Source organism: Melospiza melodia, chromosome 3 (assembly GCF_035770615.1).
Source record: "Melospiza melodia melodia isolate bMelMel2 chromosome 3, bMelMel2.pri, whole genome shotgun sequence".
Classification (NCBI taxonomy): Eukaryota; Metazoa; Chordata; class Aves; order Passeriformes; family Passerellidae; genus Melospiza; species Melospiza melodia.
In genome coordinates, this window is record NC_086196.1 from 54,076,781 (window position 1) to 54,091,088 (window position 14,308).

A 14,308-nucleotide genomic window follows, 5' to 3' on the forward strand; every position below is an offset into this window, starting at 1 on the left:
GTGCTGGTAATATTTTCTGTCTTCATTGAAAAACATTGTATCAACTAAGTTATAGATACATCTTTCCTGAGCCATTTTCCTTCTCTCCTTTGTTTCTAAATAAATTGTCATTAAAATTTTAGTTCTGTGGAACCTTCAGAGTGTGGAGCCTGATATGCAGGGCATTGAAGATGAAAAAAAGTGTCACAGGTCATTTGAAATGGCAGTTTCTGTGGTACACTGTTAATTGTGCAATGTTTTGTGACACACTGAAATGTCAAGAATAAAACCACTAACAAGTTATTTAGTATGTTAATGGACAGCCCTGTGAGAGATGTATCTGTGGAATTTATGAATGCAAAGCAAGATAGAATTGCACACGCTACTGAAAATGGAGCTCATAATGGATTTTTAGAGATTTTGTACAGCATTGTTTTCTGGGATGGTGGTTTTTTGTTGTTTTTTTTTTTTTGGTTGGGTTTCCTTCTCAATTCCTCTCAATAATTCCTAGCACTCAATTTATTTTTTGATTGCTACTGAGCATTGAGCTGACATTTTCATACAACTTGCTATTATACCCCCAAGTTCCGGTTTTTGTGTGATAATAACTCAACAAAACGATCGCTTTTTGGCTAAAATTATTTTTCCTATGTATATCACCTCACATTTATCTACAAGGAATTTAATTTTTCATTTTACTGTCACTCAGCATCCTGCTGAGTGTTTTTTCTGGTTGGCCAGAAAAAATGTGGGTTATCTGGTTGACCTTAATTTTTACTACCCTGAAAAAAATTGTATCACTAGCAAACTTTGTCACTTCACTGTTCATTTCTGTTTTTCTAATGGTGAATACTCAAGTCCTGGAACAATTTTTTGGGGGACTGAACTGTGAAAACTGATCATTCATTCCTGAAATTTACTTCCGGTATTTTGACTATGTACTTGAACAAAAGAGAATTTTGCATTTCATCCAGTAACAATATAATTTCTATTTTAAAATTGCTGAGAAAGGGGTTTTTAGAATCATAGAATTACGTGGGTTGGAAAGATCCGTAGAAATCATCTAGTTCCAATCCCCTTCCATGAGCAGTGATACCTTCCACCAAAGTTGGTCAAAGCCCCATCCAAGAAGGCCTTGACCACTCCCAAGGATAAAGTTTTAGTACCTTGAATAAATCAATTGCCTTCCATATAAGCCTTGCTACCTCATTATGTGATCCTTGGGTGCTCTGAAAAACAAACTTTTCCTGAATGTCATGTATTGAGGTGGCAGACTGTAACACAGCTAACAGCAAGAATGTTGCTGCTGGTTTCCAGCCTTTCGTAGTTGTAAATAATTGAGTTGTAATTGTAGTTGAGTAGAGCTGGGGTTTTTGGGACACAGGAAGAAATTAGGGAGCTAATACAGAGAAGCAAGTCAGTAGGAATAGCCATTATTTTGACTTCTTCAGCCTCCCTCCCTGCATGGGTGCTTAGCTAGTTGTGTCAAAGGCCAGTTGTGAAATGTGCAGTTGTGTAAATTGGGTCAGACTTTTATTAAAAGGGCTGTGTGAGAAAGAGCTGCTGGAAGGCTTGTCAGAGGTTTTCACCTCACTCATCCTCAGTGAGCCCACTGGCCCAGGAGTTACATTTAGGCTCAAGTCCTTTCCTTTTTGCATCATTGGGCTGTGTTTCTAAGTGTGCTGTGTCTGGATGTATATCTTGTATATTCTTGTTTTTCTGGCCTGACGTGGAACCAGCCTTGTTCTTATGGACTTTCTTGGTGACCACTGGTTTGATTTTTAAACATTTCTTAGTTTATTTGCTGAGTCTGTGATCAACTGGGTCTGCTGCTCATACTGAAGCCGGCACTGCATGATCTGTGCAACCCAGGCAGACTTCTGGAGCATCTTCACTTCCCTTCATGTGCTTAGGCTTGAACTGAGAAGTTGCTGCCTTCAGCTGCAAATAAACCAGGCCTAGCCAGCTCTCATCACCACAGGTCACACTCGGTCCTCTCAAGGATGTAAAAAGCAGCTCAAGTGGAGATTTGTGGGAATATTATGATTGCTACGCTTGTGCATAGCGTTTTCCTCATGCACAAGAAGTACATTTTATGGGAGACCTTTTGACACTCTTAAGTCTTGAACACTTTGTTGTAGCACTGTTTTTCTCCCATGTATTTTTTGCCCAGCTTTCAGCAGTTTCATGAAATTTCTGGTGTGTTGTTTTGTTTTGGTTTTTTTTAATTCCAAGTTTTGCTGTCTGGTAGAATCATCACGATTGTTTTTTGGTGGTTTTTATTTTTTCCTCTTTTTGAATCCTTCACTCTTTATTGTTAATATGAGCAATAATGTTGAATTTTGCTCCTTTGTCTGAAAATCAGAGAGCAAGCTGAAGGAGAGGAAGATATATTGTGAGAGGTAAGAGAAAGGTGACCTTATATAGAGGTCAAGAAAGGGAATGAGACAGGGAAAAGGTAATTACAGAAGTAAGATGGGTAAAAAGATAATGAGGGATTTGGGTGAAATATAAAAGAAAGTGGAGGTAAATGGTACTGGGGCTCAGAAAAGTGAAGCAGATGATTCTTTCATGATAATGATTGGAAGAGAAAGCCTAATATACTAATGTCCTAAATTTCAGTAATTCCAGATAGATCAAATGCTGTGCTTTTTGCATTTTTTAAATTCATAAATGTCTCCTGGTTGGTTTTCTCACACAAAATTTTTCACCAAAAAGGCATTAAAAAATAAGTGTGCCTATTGTCTTTGTCAAGTAACTTCTGATACTCCACCTCTTAGACATTATACCCTCTTCAGCCAAATTTCAACTCTTCTTAAATTTTTAGTCCTTGTAACAGTGACAAGTCCATTTATTTTTTTCTGAGTAGCTGTGTATTCCATATACTTTAATTACCTGAGATGCATAGACACTCTGCAAGTCCTATTTGAGTATCAAGAAAGAGTTGTGGTTGGTTTATTGGGGTTTTTTTTTCTGATTTATTCTATTTCATATTGTTATCATTCTTCAGCTCTTAGTCATGAGTTGTTTTGCATGGCATCACCATGTGGGGTTCATCTTCCATAATTTTAGAGGTTTGCAAGGTAGATACTTCTACCACACCTTGTTGTTCTAAATCCCCACAAAAGAGAGAAACAGACCCTTTTAGACACAATTTATCTGACATGGTTGTATGTTCTTATATCTACTTTAGGATTAATTGAATCAAACCATGAAAGTGTCAATTTTCTCATTATAATATATCATAAACAGGTTAGATGAATCCAGCTGTTAAATAAATACCATTTTCATGTTAAAAATTAGAAAGTCATCATAAAGAATAGGTAGAAAAGTTACCTATTAATCTTCCTAATAATCTATAACAGGTAGAAAAGTTTATAAATGTGTGCATCCACATACACGGGTCTGGAGAGGAAAGCTACGTGTTCTGTGATGTCTTTGCAGACCACGAAAAGTAGTTAAAGGACAAAAGTTATAGACAAAGCATAACATTTATTTTTGCAAAATGAATGAGATCTTGTAAGTAACTTCTCTTTCTTTGGGTCCAGAAACAAAACCTACATTTTTTTTAACTTAGCTTTATGTGGAAATTTTCACTAGTTTGAGCCTTCTGGGTTTGTATTTCAGACATTTTTCTTCCTACTGTGTTGAATCAAACAAAGTCCTTAAAGTGAACACGGAGGAATACTTATTTTCTTTCTTTTCTAACTGTGTATTTTTCATTATGTAGGTGCAAATTGCTAAAATAGTCTGAGGTCTCTGACAGTCAGTCTATATTTTACAAATTGCAACTAGTCTAAATGTAAATATAATGGAGTCTGAAACAATGCTAACTTTATGTAGTTTTCAATCTGTTGAAAGATTTCCTGTACCTGTGTCCTGTTTTAAATGGGTGATTATAGGAAAGACTCAGTAATCAGTATAATCTATATGAAAATGCAGTTCAAATGAGAACAGCAGGTTTTCAGCTGCTAATATCCCTATTTAGATTTTATTCACTTAAACAGTCATAGAGATGATAATGGCTGTTTTGACTGATTAGAGATTTCAGGATCAAGTCTATAGTCATTATGACTAATGTTTTCTCATTAACTAGTCATGCATATCGAAATAATTGGTCTGTGCTATCACTAACCTGTACAAAGCTCCCAGTGCATGGTCATCATTAACAACACAGAAATGAGGAGGTAATTCAGGTCCTAAGGAGCTTAAAAGACTAAATGGGGAGGCAGTATAAAAACATTGGGATACACATCAGAGAAAGCTACTTTTTCTTTTTATGTAACATACTAAAGGGGAAAACAGTTTTAAGACCTTTTTTTTTGGTGATGTGACATTTGTGAGGAAATTATCTTTGAAGAGGTAGAAAAGAGAGTGTGTCTCATTGGGGTGAGAGGACAGGTCCTGACACAGATCATAACTGAGAGGCCTCTTGTATTCATATCATCCTAACTTTTTTTTTTTTTTTTGCCTGTAAAGGCAATTTAATTAAATTAACTCTATAGAGAAAAACATCAAGCATTTTCCTAAAACTAGCATGTAATAAGTGGCTTTATATGATATTTGGAAGTGAAAACTGCAAAATAGAGTTTGTTTTCTCAATTCTCATTAAAGGGGTACACCCAAAAATTGTGTGCCTGAGATATTTACTTATGTGGTTGGTTCTGCAGCAATTTTAGTGATTATTGGCACTGTGCCATAATTACATTCTTTATTAATACTGATGTGTCAAAGCTGGTGCATAAGACAGTTTTTCTTGTTCCTATGTCTTTCAGTTTCTCTTTGAAAAGGGGTCCAAGGAGATGCAGTCTCAGGCAAGGGCCATGGGAATCTAGTCAGTAAAGAGCTTAATGCTGGCCATCAGTGTTGTACTGTAAGCAGACTTACAGCATTTGCATTTTTAATTAAGTCTTTGTTTTGCCTGCTGATGCTGCTCAGGACCTGCACCTAATGATGTAACTGCACTTTGTGAGAATGTGATCAGCACATCTGCATAAAATGGTCAATGTGTTGCTGAAAATCTCCACTTAACACATTCTTTCTAAAATCAGTGCATTCCTCTTATCACATTGTGCCTTTCCAGCTTCCTTGATATTGCAGATATTTCTAAAGTTATTCTGTGTCTCTGAATAGATCTGTGCTGCTTAACTGCTCCAACCCATTATATTATAAATTTGTTTCTTGTGTTTCAAATTTGTGCGCAGGGAATGTGTTTGGGGGGACTTTTTATATTCATGAAAACTGAAAACAAAATTGAAAGTGCTAAGAAAAATGAATATTGAGCTAATGTGGTCTATTTTTGCACACAGCAAATATCAAGCTAATGCATAAGATTTATCCTCTATAGTAAATCAGCAATATGTCTCATTTTAGGCCTCTCCTATGACTACTGTTTTTTACTGCAGTATTCAGTCATGCTGATTTATGCCATACTATCCCATGAATATTTTGCAGACTATTATCAATAAAATAATTTTATCTTTTGGTCCAGATGGAATGAGCTTAGAACACAAAGCAGACAGAGAGCATGCTTCCTGCCTCAAGTGTTTTAATCCTTGAAATAAATTTTAATCCTTGGCAAAAATGAGACAGGGACACAAGACAGCAGGGAATGGAGGACTGGATCAGGAAAGGCATCAGCCAATTAACAAATTATTTTATGCTGTAAGGGCTCATGTACTCAATAAGATGGTTCTGTTTAACTGGAAGGATTTCATTAGAGTCACACCAGGAATCAGTTTGGAGTGTAGGAATGAAGGGGACAGTGAGCACTGGCATCACAGAATTACTCAAGATGAGTGTGAATAGAAGCAGCAGTTTCAGTAGTCCCATTAGACAGCTCACATAGGAAACTGGAACAACAGGAGAGGACTGGTGATAACAGAATAGATAACAGGCTCTGGTCTCACTTCCTGCTGTTGAGACCAAGTCAGGAATAAGTGGCTGAAATAATCTTGATTATTGTGGACCTCTACTAGCAATAACATTCCTGCTTTCTTTAGTCATGGAGCATTCCCTTTGAATTGTGCTAAAGGCACTGGTCTGATCTGCTGATCCTGCATAGAGGAACTGCCAAAAGTAAAATTAAGTCACTTGTAAATGTCCTCCTTCTCATATGCAATACCACAGTTTAGATTTTTGATGTAAAATTATGTGGATTTTAGCTCAAATCAAGTCTAATCCAGACATATTCTCAGTTCCAGTAATGAGAGCCTCCAGCAAAGTACGAATGAATGGATGTCCAGTTGTCCAAAACTTTGTCATATTAAGTTTCACAACATTGAATCATATATTAAATAGCTCAGCATAAACCTTTTTCCTTTAACTATTTTCATTCCAGAACTGTGTTTTAGACTGATTTTAGAAGTGTGTTCTCAGCCTTTTGAGTTATTCATATGAAAAGTGTGTACGTGTGTGAATATATGGGTGTGTGTCATTTTCCACAAAAACTGAATTCCATTTAAATTCTGTAGTACTTTATGTTCTGCCATGGTGGTTAATACTTTCCAAGGAAGCATAGTGAAAACACTTGATAGATCAGTTGACCAAAATTAGTTTTGGATACATCACTGATATACTCTTATGAAGCTAATGTTTCTGAAAAATTGAAGTGTTAAAATATCTTTTTCATCAGTGCACATCTTCTTTGTAGACATCTGCATACTTTTTCTTAGAAAAAAAGGATTTTTTTGTATGACAGAGTTCTCTGAGGTTGAGTCTTAGATACTGAAATCATATTTGAGTTACATTTATATCATATTCAAGCACATTTAAATCATGACAGCCATGAATAGGTATAAAATGTAATTGATTGACATTTTGCATTGGCCGAACGCAGGTTCTGACCCTTTAATGTGTAAAGGACATGTAAAAATAAAGGAAGTCAGCCATGTTTTAAATTATTATTCCAAGTCATATTTAATGTGGTGATGTGCTAAGGTGCACATGTACATAAAGCATATATTTCTGATGAATGCAGGGAGAAATAAGAGAATAGGGAGAACGACAGTAAAAAAATTTTCATCTCTAATGGTTTGCTAGTGATTCTGAAGTTCACTACTGTTAATGGATGAAATCTCCTCTTAAAATTGAGAAATTTTTGTTTGAAACTTTATTCTGGTCTCATTTCAATTTCTGATGATAACCTTGAGTCTCTGACCTTGGAGATGTCCAGTCTAGATTAAAACCATGCCAGAGATATTCCAACATTTTGTAAGGAATATCCATAACTGTTCTAAAAAGTGTTTCATTCAAACAGTGATCAGCATTGCCTGTGAAATCAAATTCATTAGCATTGCCCTGGGCTTTGACAATTCTCTGCATATCACATTCTGTTCCATAGTTTCACAGAACAGAATGCATTTCATTTCATTTTCCTTGAAAATTTACTTGGCCTAATATCTTGGCAGCAGTTTGCAAACTTTGCTAGGTTATAAGGCTGCCAGAAAGAATAAAGAACTAGCTTCCAGTCTTCCATGAGTAGAAGTAAATTTGCTAAATTGTTTTCTTGTTGTGATATCAGTAAAACTCATCTTTTAAACTTCATCTAAAGAAATTTTCATGCAATTTGACCTCATAAAAACTGCAGCTAGACAATTTTAGAGTAGAAGTGAGATGCAAATTATGGAGGGTTGGGGTAATTAATCTCATACATCACTTGCCAAAGATTTCACTTGGTGCTGATCAGTGATAAGCTCTGGATGCATTTTCAAGGAATTATAGTGTAGTTCACCTGTAGTTATTGATTGACAAGCAGGAGTTACTGGAAGGTGTTAGGAACTAGAGCAGGCAAGAAAAGATGATCACAAAGCTCTCTTCAGAAATGAAATTTATTTTATCACTTATAGAGTAAAACAGAAAGCTTTCATGACAGTTTGCTGCTGATTTTCAGTCTGCATCAAAAGTGTTTTTTTCCTGTTTGTTTGTTTTTCCTCTTGACAGGTGCAGCAAGTTACAACAGTTTTTATGTTTTTTGCAAAAATTTCTGCCAAGCTGTGAAGCCTGGAAAACTGAGGGTCCGCTGCAGTGTATGTAAACAAGGAACCCTGACATTGGCAAGGGTAAGATTTTTTGGATTTGTTTCAAGGTTTTGGGGTATATGGAGATGACATATTTAGTCTTTTCTATTTGCATACATATGGCTATGTATATATGTAGTCTTATTTTTTTTTCTTGCTGTTTATAGCTGAGAAGAGTAGTTCAAAGGATGTTGAAAATTTCACTCACTTGTTTCTATTATTTGGTGCATATGCAAAGACATGGTGCAGACTAGAGCTCCAGTCCTTGAAAGACACACTTAACTCTTTCTTTAAAGGACTAATGATTAACCTGATTGTATGTACAATCTATGCAACTGCATATGTGCTAAAAGGATGGGATGGCAGATGTTTATTCAAACCTTGGAGCTGTTGTTAAGGCCTCAGAAACACCTGAATTCAGATCTATGTTGTGATCGTTATGGGCTGAAGCCAGAAGTTTTTGAATAGATGTGTAGTTGAGAATATTAATCCTTCCAGCCCTGTTGCAGCATGTAAAGTCAAGGAAAAATTATTGTTCTTGGACAGAAAACTAGTAAGAGATCTCTCAAGTTTGGTTTGCACCCTAAAATGAGAGAGTGTTGGGGAGTGAGTTGAATGTGCAGTTGTGTAAAGGTTTGAAGGGTTTTTTTCTTCTATCTGAGGGCTGCTAAATTTCACTGGTTGTGTTACTGTTGAATGAGAGTTCTTCCTCTCTCCTAAATCAGATTAGTCAACCAGGTTTGTTGTGGGAGAGGCTTAGGTCTTGAAGAGGACTGATCTTTACCATGTAGCTTGGTTATAAGGAACTTTCATATTCAGTCCATGTCCAAGTGTTTAAATTTGTCTTTTGCTGTGGTTTAAAGTTTCAGCTTTATGTTCTCAATGTAGCACGATGCTTCAATGCCTTTACATGTAATAGCACTGTAAAAAAATAGCAATTAAAACCCCAGGTTTTATATTCTCCTTGAAAAGAATAAACCATACCATACTTATACACATCTAATTCAAAAAGCCACAACTACAATGCCCTTCAAGCTTTGTATGCTATTCCTGAATTAACCAACTATCTCTGATTTATTTTAGAGGCTTCAAAGCGCTGCATTTTGTGGTGTTCCAGATGAGCACATCTAAGGAGATTCTTTTTCTCTCAAAATTTGTATTCAGATATTGGTGATTAGCCTAGGCTTGAATCATATATAAATCAAGACACAAGAGAAGACACTATTAATATACATTTTCAATGGATGAAAACACAGACAATATTGTATTTGGCTGGTATACATGAAGTCAGTGCTGCTGAAAGGCATTGCTTTTGTCACTAGATGAGTCTGAATCTTACAGATTCCATTGACATCACACAATATGAGTCCTTTGCTAGACTCAGAGGCTTCCTTCAGCATGTCCACTTTTGGAAATGATGACTTTCACATCTGTGCTGTTTGATTTGGGATCATTGCATTCCTTGTATTAAATAAACCTAAATACATTTCCAAACTTTTCAGCTTTTACAGAATCTACACTGTTCTTGGTTTGGGGGACTTAAAAAAAAACCAAAAAACATCAACCCTGCATCGTCTCCCAGGAATTCCTCATAACTCCATGGTGGAAATGCTATTACAAGAAGTTTCAGTAGTGTACACCTATAGATAACTTCTGATTGCCTGGAATGTACATGGGTCTACATTCTTTTGGCAAATATGGGTTCAATGACACAATAAATATATGCAGGCTGATAAATTCAATTGAATGAGCAGATTACAGCTGCTTCTTCTTTCTGTTAGCATATTTTACAGCACATATGAAAAGAAAGTGGCTGGAAACTTGTAGTGGAAGCTGTTTCAATTTTCAAGGTTGATTCAAAAAATCCCAGCTTTTTGAGGATTTGATAAGATACTTCAGTGTAAAAGTATAAAAGAGGAAAGGCAGATATCCTCTGGAAAGTTAAAATAATTTTATTCTGTTTTAGTTTTAAAAAAATGCTTGGCTGTGAAAATAATTCGCACTTGAGATTCTTGTTACTTTCTCCACAAAGCAGAGAGAATCTGTTATCATTCTTTTCCTCTTGAATTGAAGCAGAGCACAGCAACAGTACAGTAGTTAGGAACAGTGAGAATGCTGTTCCTGCAGTTTGGGCTGGCAGTCCTGTGGGCTTCCAAAGTGCAGTGTTTGCAGTATGGGCACTCCTAATGTCATGAATGTGCTATGCAAGTCAGTTTGTTTTACAAACACACAGCATCTATCTCAGTCCTGTGGTTATAAAGAGTAGGTGCAGATTTTGCATGTGGTGTCTGCCCCACCTTCTTTTCTGCTCCACTTTCCAAGGAGACAGAAAACAATTCCAGTTGGAGTGGCTTCAAATATGTACTAAGCCTTATTTCTTACTGTATAGAGACCACTCTGTGTTAAGGCCAGGCAAAAGTGTGTCCCTCAGAGTAAGTGAGCTGTATTAGCCCTGCTTTCTTCGATGCATTGCAGTCTACAATGGGCAAAGTCTGCTGAAAAGGTTAAAAAAAGTTCAGGTTAGAATATTACCCCAAACCCTCTGTCTTTCCTCTCCAATCCCACAGGGCTGTACCAGTGATTACCAATAGATATTCTCTCTACTGGTGCTATAGTTAAGAGTTGACTAATTTCTCTATAAATTGAGAGAAATAAAGTTGACATAAACAAACTATTAAAAACACTTGTCTGTACCACTATACTACAGATCTGTCAGCAAAGCCACTTCTTTTTTTAGTTCTCTTTTTCCCCCCAGTCTTGGAAAACTGTGCCTGACCTTTACAAGGCAACACAGCACGTTTCTTTTGTGCTCAGAAGCACAGAAGCTCTTTGTGCCATAAGCACCAAAGTACTCTGTAAGCCAACATTTGTTACACTAAATCTTTTATTGAGATGAAAGTGAATACCTGTGTAAAACCTGCACAAAGCCTCATGCAGCCTTCACTTACTCTACATGCTAATCCTTTGACTACCTAAGATACAAATGACCAGCCTGATTAAATTGAGCTTTCTTTTTTCATGGTGTGTGGACTGACATTTAAAATATTACTTTTTCCATTAAGTAGTCTGATTCTAAAACCATATTTAGCAGTCATGGCTATTTGCATAGCATTATTTTAATATGTGATGCTCAGATTAGATTTATGATGCAATATTTCTATGAAATTAAACAGATTACTGGTTTTTTATTTTTACTGCAGACACCATCTAAATATTACATTTGTCATTTTACCTGTTGGTACTTACCTGGCACTTTACAAAAATTTCATGACCTAATGCTTTATGGGAGATGTATGCCAGTTAATTTAATGATAAGAAAATGTCACTGTAAAAATATCGCATCTCCCTAGTTTTTCTAATTAATCAAGCACAAAAGATATCTGTAAAGATTGGTGTGTGGGAGTCTTGTGTAGGCCACCTACAGGCCTACCAGGAAGCTTTTTCATATAGCTTGAAAACTTTAGTAGCCTTTCAGAAAATTAGTGCATTCCTCTTTCCAGAAAAGAAAAACAAGCAAATAACAACAAAAACAACAACAACAAAACCAAAACAACCCCACAATAACAAAGCAAAAAAACTCAACAACGAACCAATCAACAAAGGAACAGAAAACTCAAAATAAACAAACAAACAAAAACTCCCACAAAAAGGTCTGATTGGAGCAGTCACATTTGCAGTCCTTCTTCCAGAGCTGTAACAATGTTAACATAGACAGTGTTAGTTCTATAGTGGAAAGAAAAATGTGTATCTGTGAATGGAAGGCTAGATTCTGAGAACTGATATGCACCAAGCTATACACAAACCCACACTTTTCCAATCTGTCTGACTCTGTGTGACTCCTGGTAAAAAAAGACAGGAACCTTTGATTTGGTATCTGTCATAATTCAGAATTCAACCAGAGTAAGAGTCTGGATTGAGGTGTGACAAATAGACTTTGGGGCTCCCCTATTCAGGCACAGGTGCTATGGTGAGCCCATTTCTGGTGTGGGGACTCATCACTACTTGATCATTCTTCTTCTTGTGTCCTTGCTAGTTAATTCTGAGTTTTCAGTGTATCATCCAACACAAGCACCAAAGGAGTTTATCATTGCCCCTCTATACTTTGCAAGCATTCACATCATTATGTCAGATCTTTTCAGGCATGAGGAGTTATATTCAGATCTAGGTCTTACAGCTGAGATGAGATTTAGTTTCTATCACTTAAGGCACAGCTGGTGTGTATTGTCCCATTGCTGTTCCTGCCCTCTGTGCTCCAGAAGAGCCTTCTGACGTCACAGGTTTTGTTAAGTGTGTCTGCCACAGAACTGCTCTTCTGTTATTTATCAAATTAAGGATCTTGCTTACATCTATTTCTTTTCATCTTAAACCTAACAAAGAAATGGACATTTACTGAATTTTCTCTGGAACCATGAAAGGCTCGTGATTTGGGTGGTTTGTCAGCATTGGCTATGTGGTACATCACAGTTTGGCACAAGAGTCTTCTGAGAGTCTTTCAGGGACTTTATTAAGACTGATAAATACCAGGTCATACATGGTGTTAGTGGTCTTCCTACCAGATGATAGTACAGTGTTTGGAATTTGATACTTTCATATTTCCTAGGAAGAGAAAGATCTGTAACACAGTAATTTGCTTTGAGTTCTTAGTTCCTATCTCCATTTAAGCTATTTTAATAAGGTATTTTCTTTTTTATTAATATAAACTTATTTTACAATAATATAGAATAAAAAAGCAGTTTACCTTTTATCTCTGTTTTTTTGGTTTTTTGTTTTTTTTTTAATATATCATTGTAAAGCTCCATTTCACAGTGCATAACCTTTCACCACTGCTCATTTGAAGTCACATTTTTTTCCTGGAATTAATTACTTGCATCCTCCCTCAGTAACAGAGAAAGGAAAGAGCACTGTTCACTGCATCTGATCAAGGCTGACTGAAAGAAAAAGGGACAAGTAGCACCTCTGAAATTATGTAGTCCTTACTGCTGCTGAGTCAGCTTCTCCCCTCTGATGGTTACACTACTGGGGTAATATGGCAAAGAGATTACAAAAATCAATTTGTTCTTTAAAGGTAAACTGCGAAATAAACAGCCACAGAAGTGTATGTGAAAAAGTGTGATCTCATTTACAGGCTGGGAAGATATTAAAAATGTGATTGAATTCTTGAGACTGGGTAACTTAGGTATTTGTCTCTCCAAAATTACATGTGTTCTGGGAGGATACAAATGTTTTTGATATATATTCTAGTTTACACATGACAAACACTATGTGTTAAAAATACTTCTATTGAATACTGTGCATAAAAAAGTTACCACTGTAATGTGTGACTCCTTGGTCAAACTAACAAACCTGAAACAACCATTTATTGTCGGGTTCCTGCTAATGAATGTGTAAGTACAAAAAAAGCTTTATTTCCCTGCATTTGGCTGACAGAAGTAGCATTTACAGGAAATTATACGTATTCAGTACATGTGCTTCTTTCTGCATAAATAATGGAAAATGCCTCAATTCTGACATCTAAATTGCCACCAGTGGGCACTGATGTTAATGCTGCCTTGAGAAGACTAGGCCAGAGAAAATAAGCTCTTGGAACAATTTTTCCCAGGGTTTCCACAGAATCAGGAAATCTTTCTTCAGTAGTTATATTAAGTCAGCACTCAAATTGTAAGCCTAATGTTTTTTCCTAATGAACCAGTGTTTTTTGAGAGGGAGGGAAGATCTTAAACACCAATGAGTTATTCTGTTGTTTAGGCCAACCCTAGCCATGCCAGGATTCTAGAGAGAAATCAGGGATATTTTTATCTTCCCCCTATCTTATGCACAGGGAAATGTACTCTTGGGCAATAATTTCTCCTATGGAAGTGGTCTGATGGTAACAGGGATGCTGAATGTGAGCTGCTGGGGCTGCCATTCACATAAGGAGTTTGTGTCATCCACTCCTCCTTATTCTCACACTGCTTGCAGGGACTTGGTGCACAGCATCAGCATTAAATAAATTTACTGCTGACCTGACTCAAAATTTGGAATTACTGATGGAACATCCCTAAGGATGGTCACAGGGCATCTGCAGGTCTGATTCTGCCATTGCTCATCAAGTGTCTTCATTGCTTTTAATAACATGGATATCAGGAAAAAAGAAAAACAAAAACCAAAAAAAAATTACAAACAGGATAATTCTAAATTTTAAAAGTCTCTTTTCTTTGATGATATGTTAAATTTTCCCAAATCCAGATACACCCTAGGGAGGCTGCTCCAACAGATATTCTTGGGCCCTGTTTAAGATACCATGGCACTTACAGAAATAAGAAAGCTCAACT

At 36.4% G+C, this 14,308-nt stretch overlaps 1 protein-coding gene across 1 annotated transcript in view; it reads left to right on the top strand.

Annotated features, from left to right (window-relative positions):
- Positions 1–14,308, top strand: part of PRKN (parkin RBR E3 ubiquitin protein ligase) — a 678,850-nt gene that overhangs the window by 226,280 nt on the left and 438,262 nt on the right. Inside the window, 1 exon segment of the mRNA XM_063151779.1 lies at positions 7,921–8,039. Within this exon segment, the coding sequence (XP_063007849.1) occupies positions 7,921–8,039 (119 nt within the window).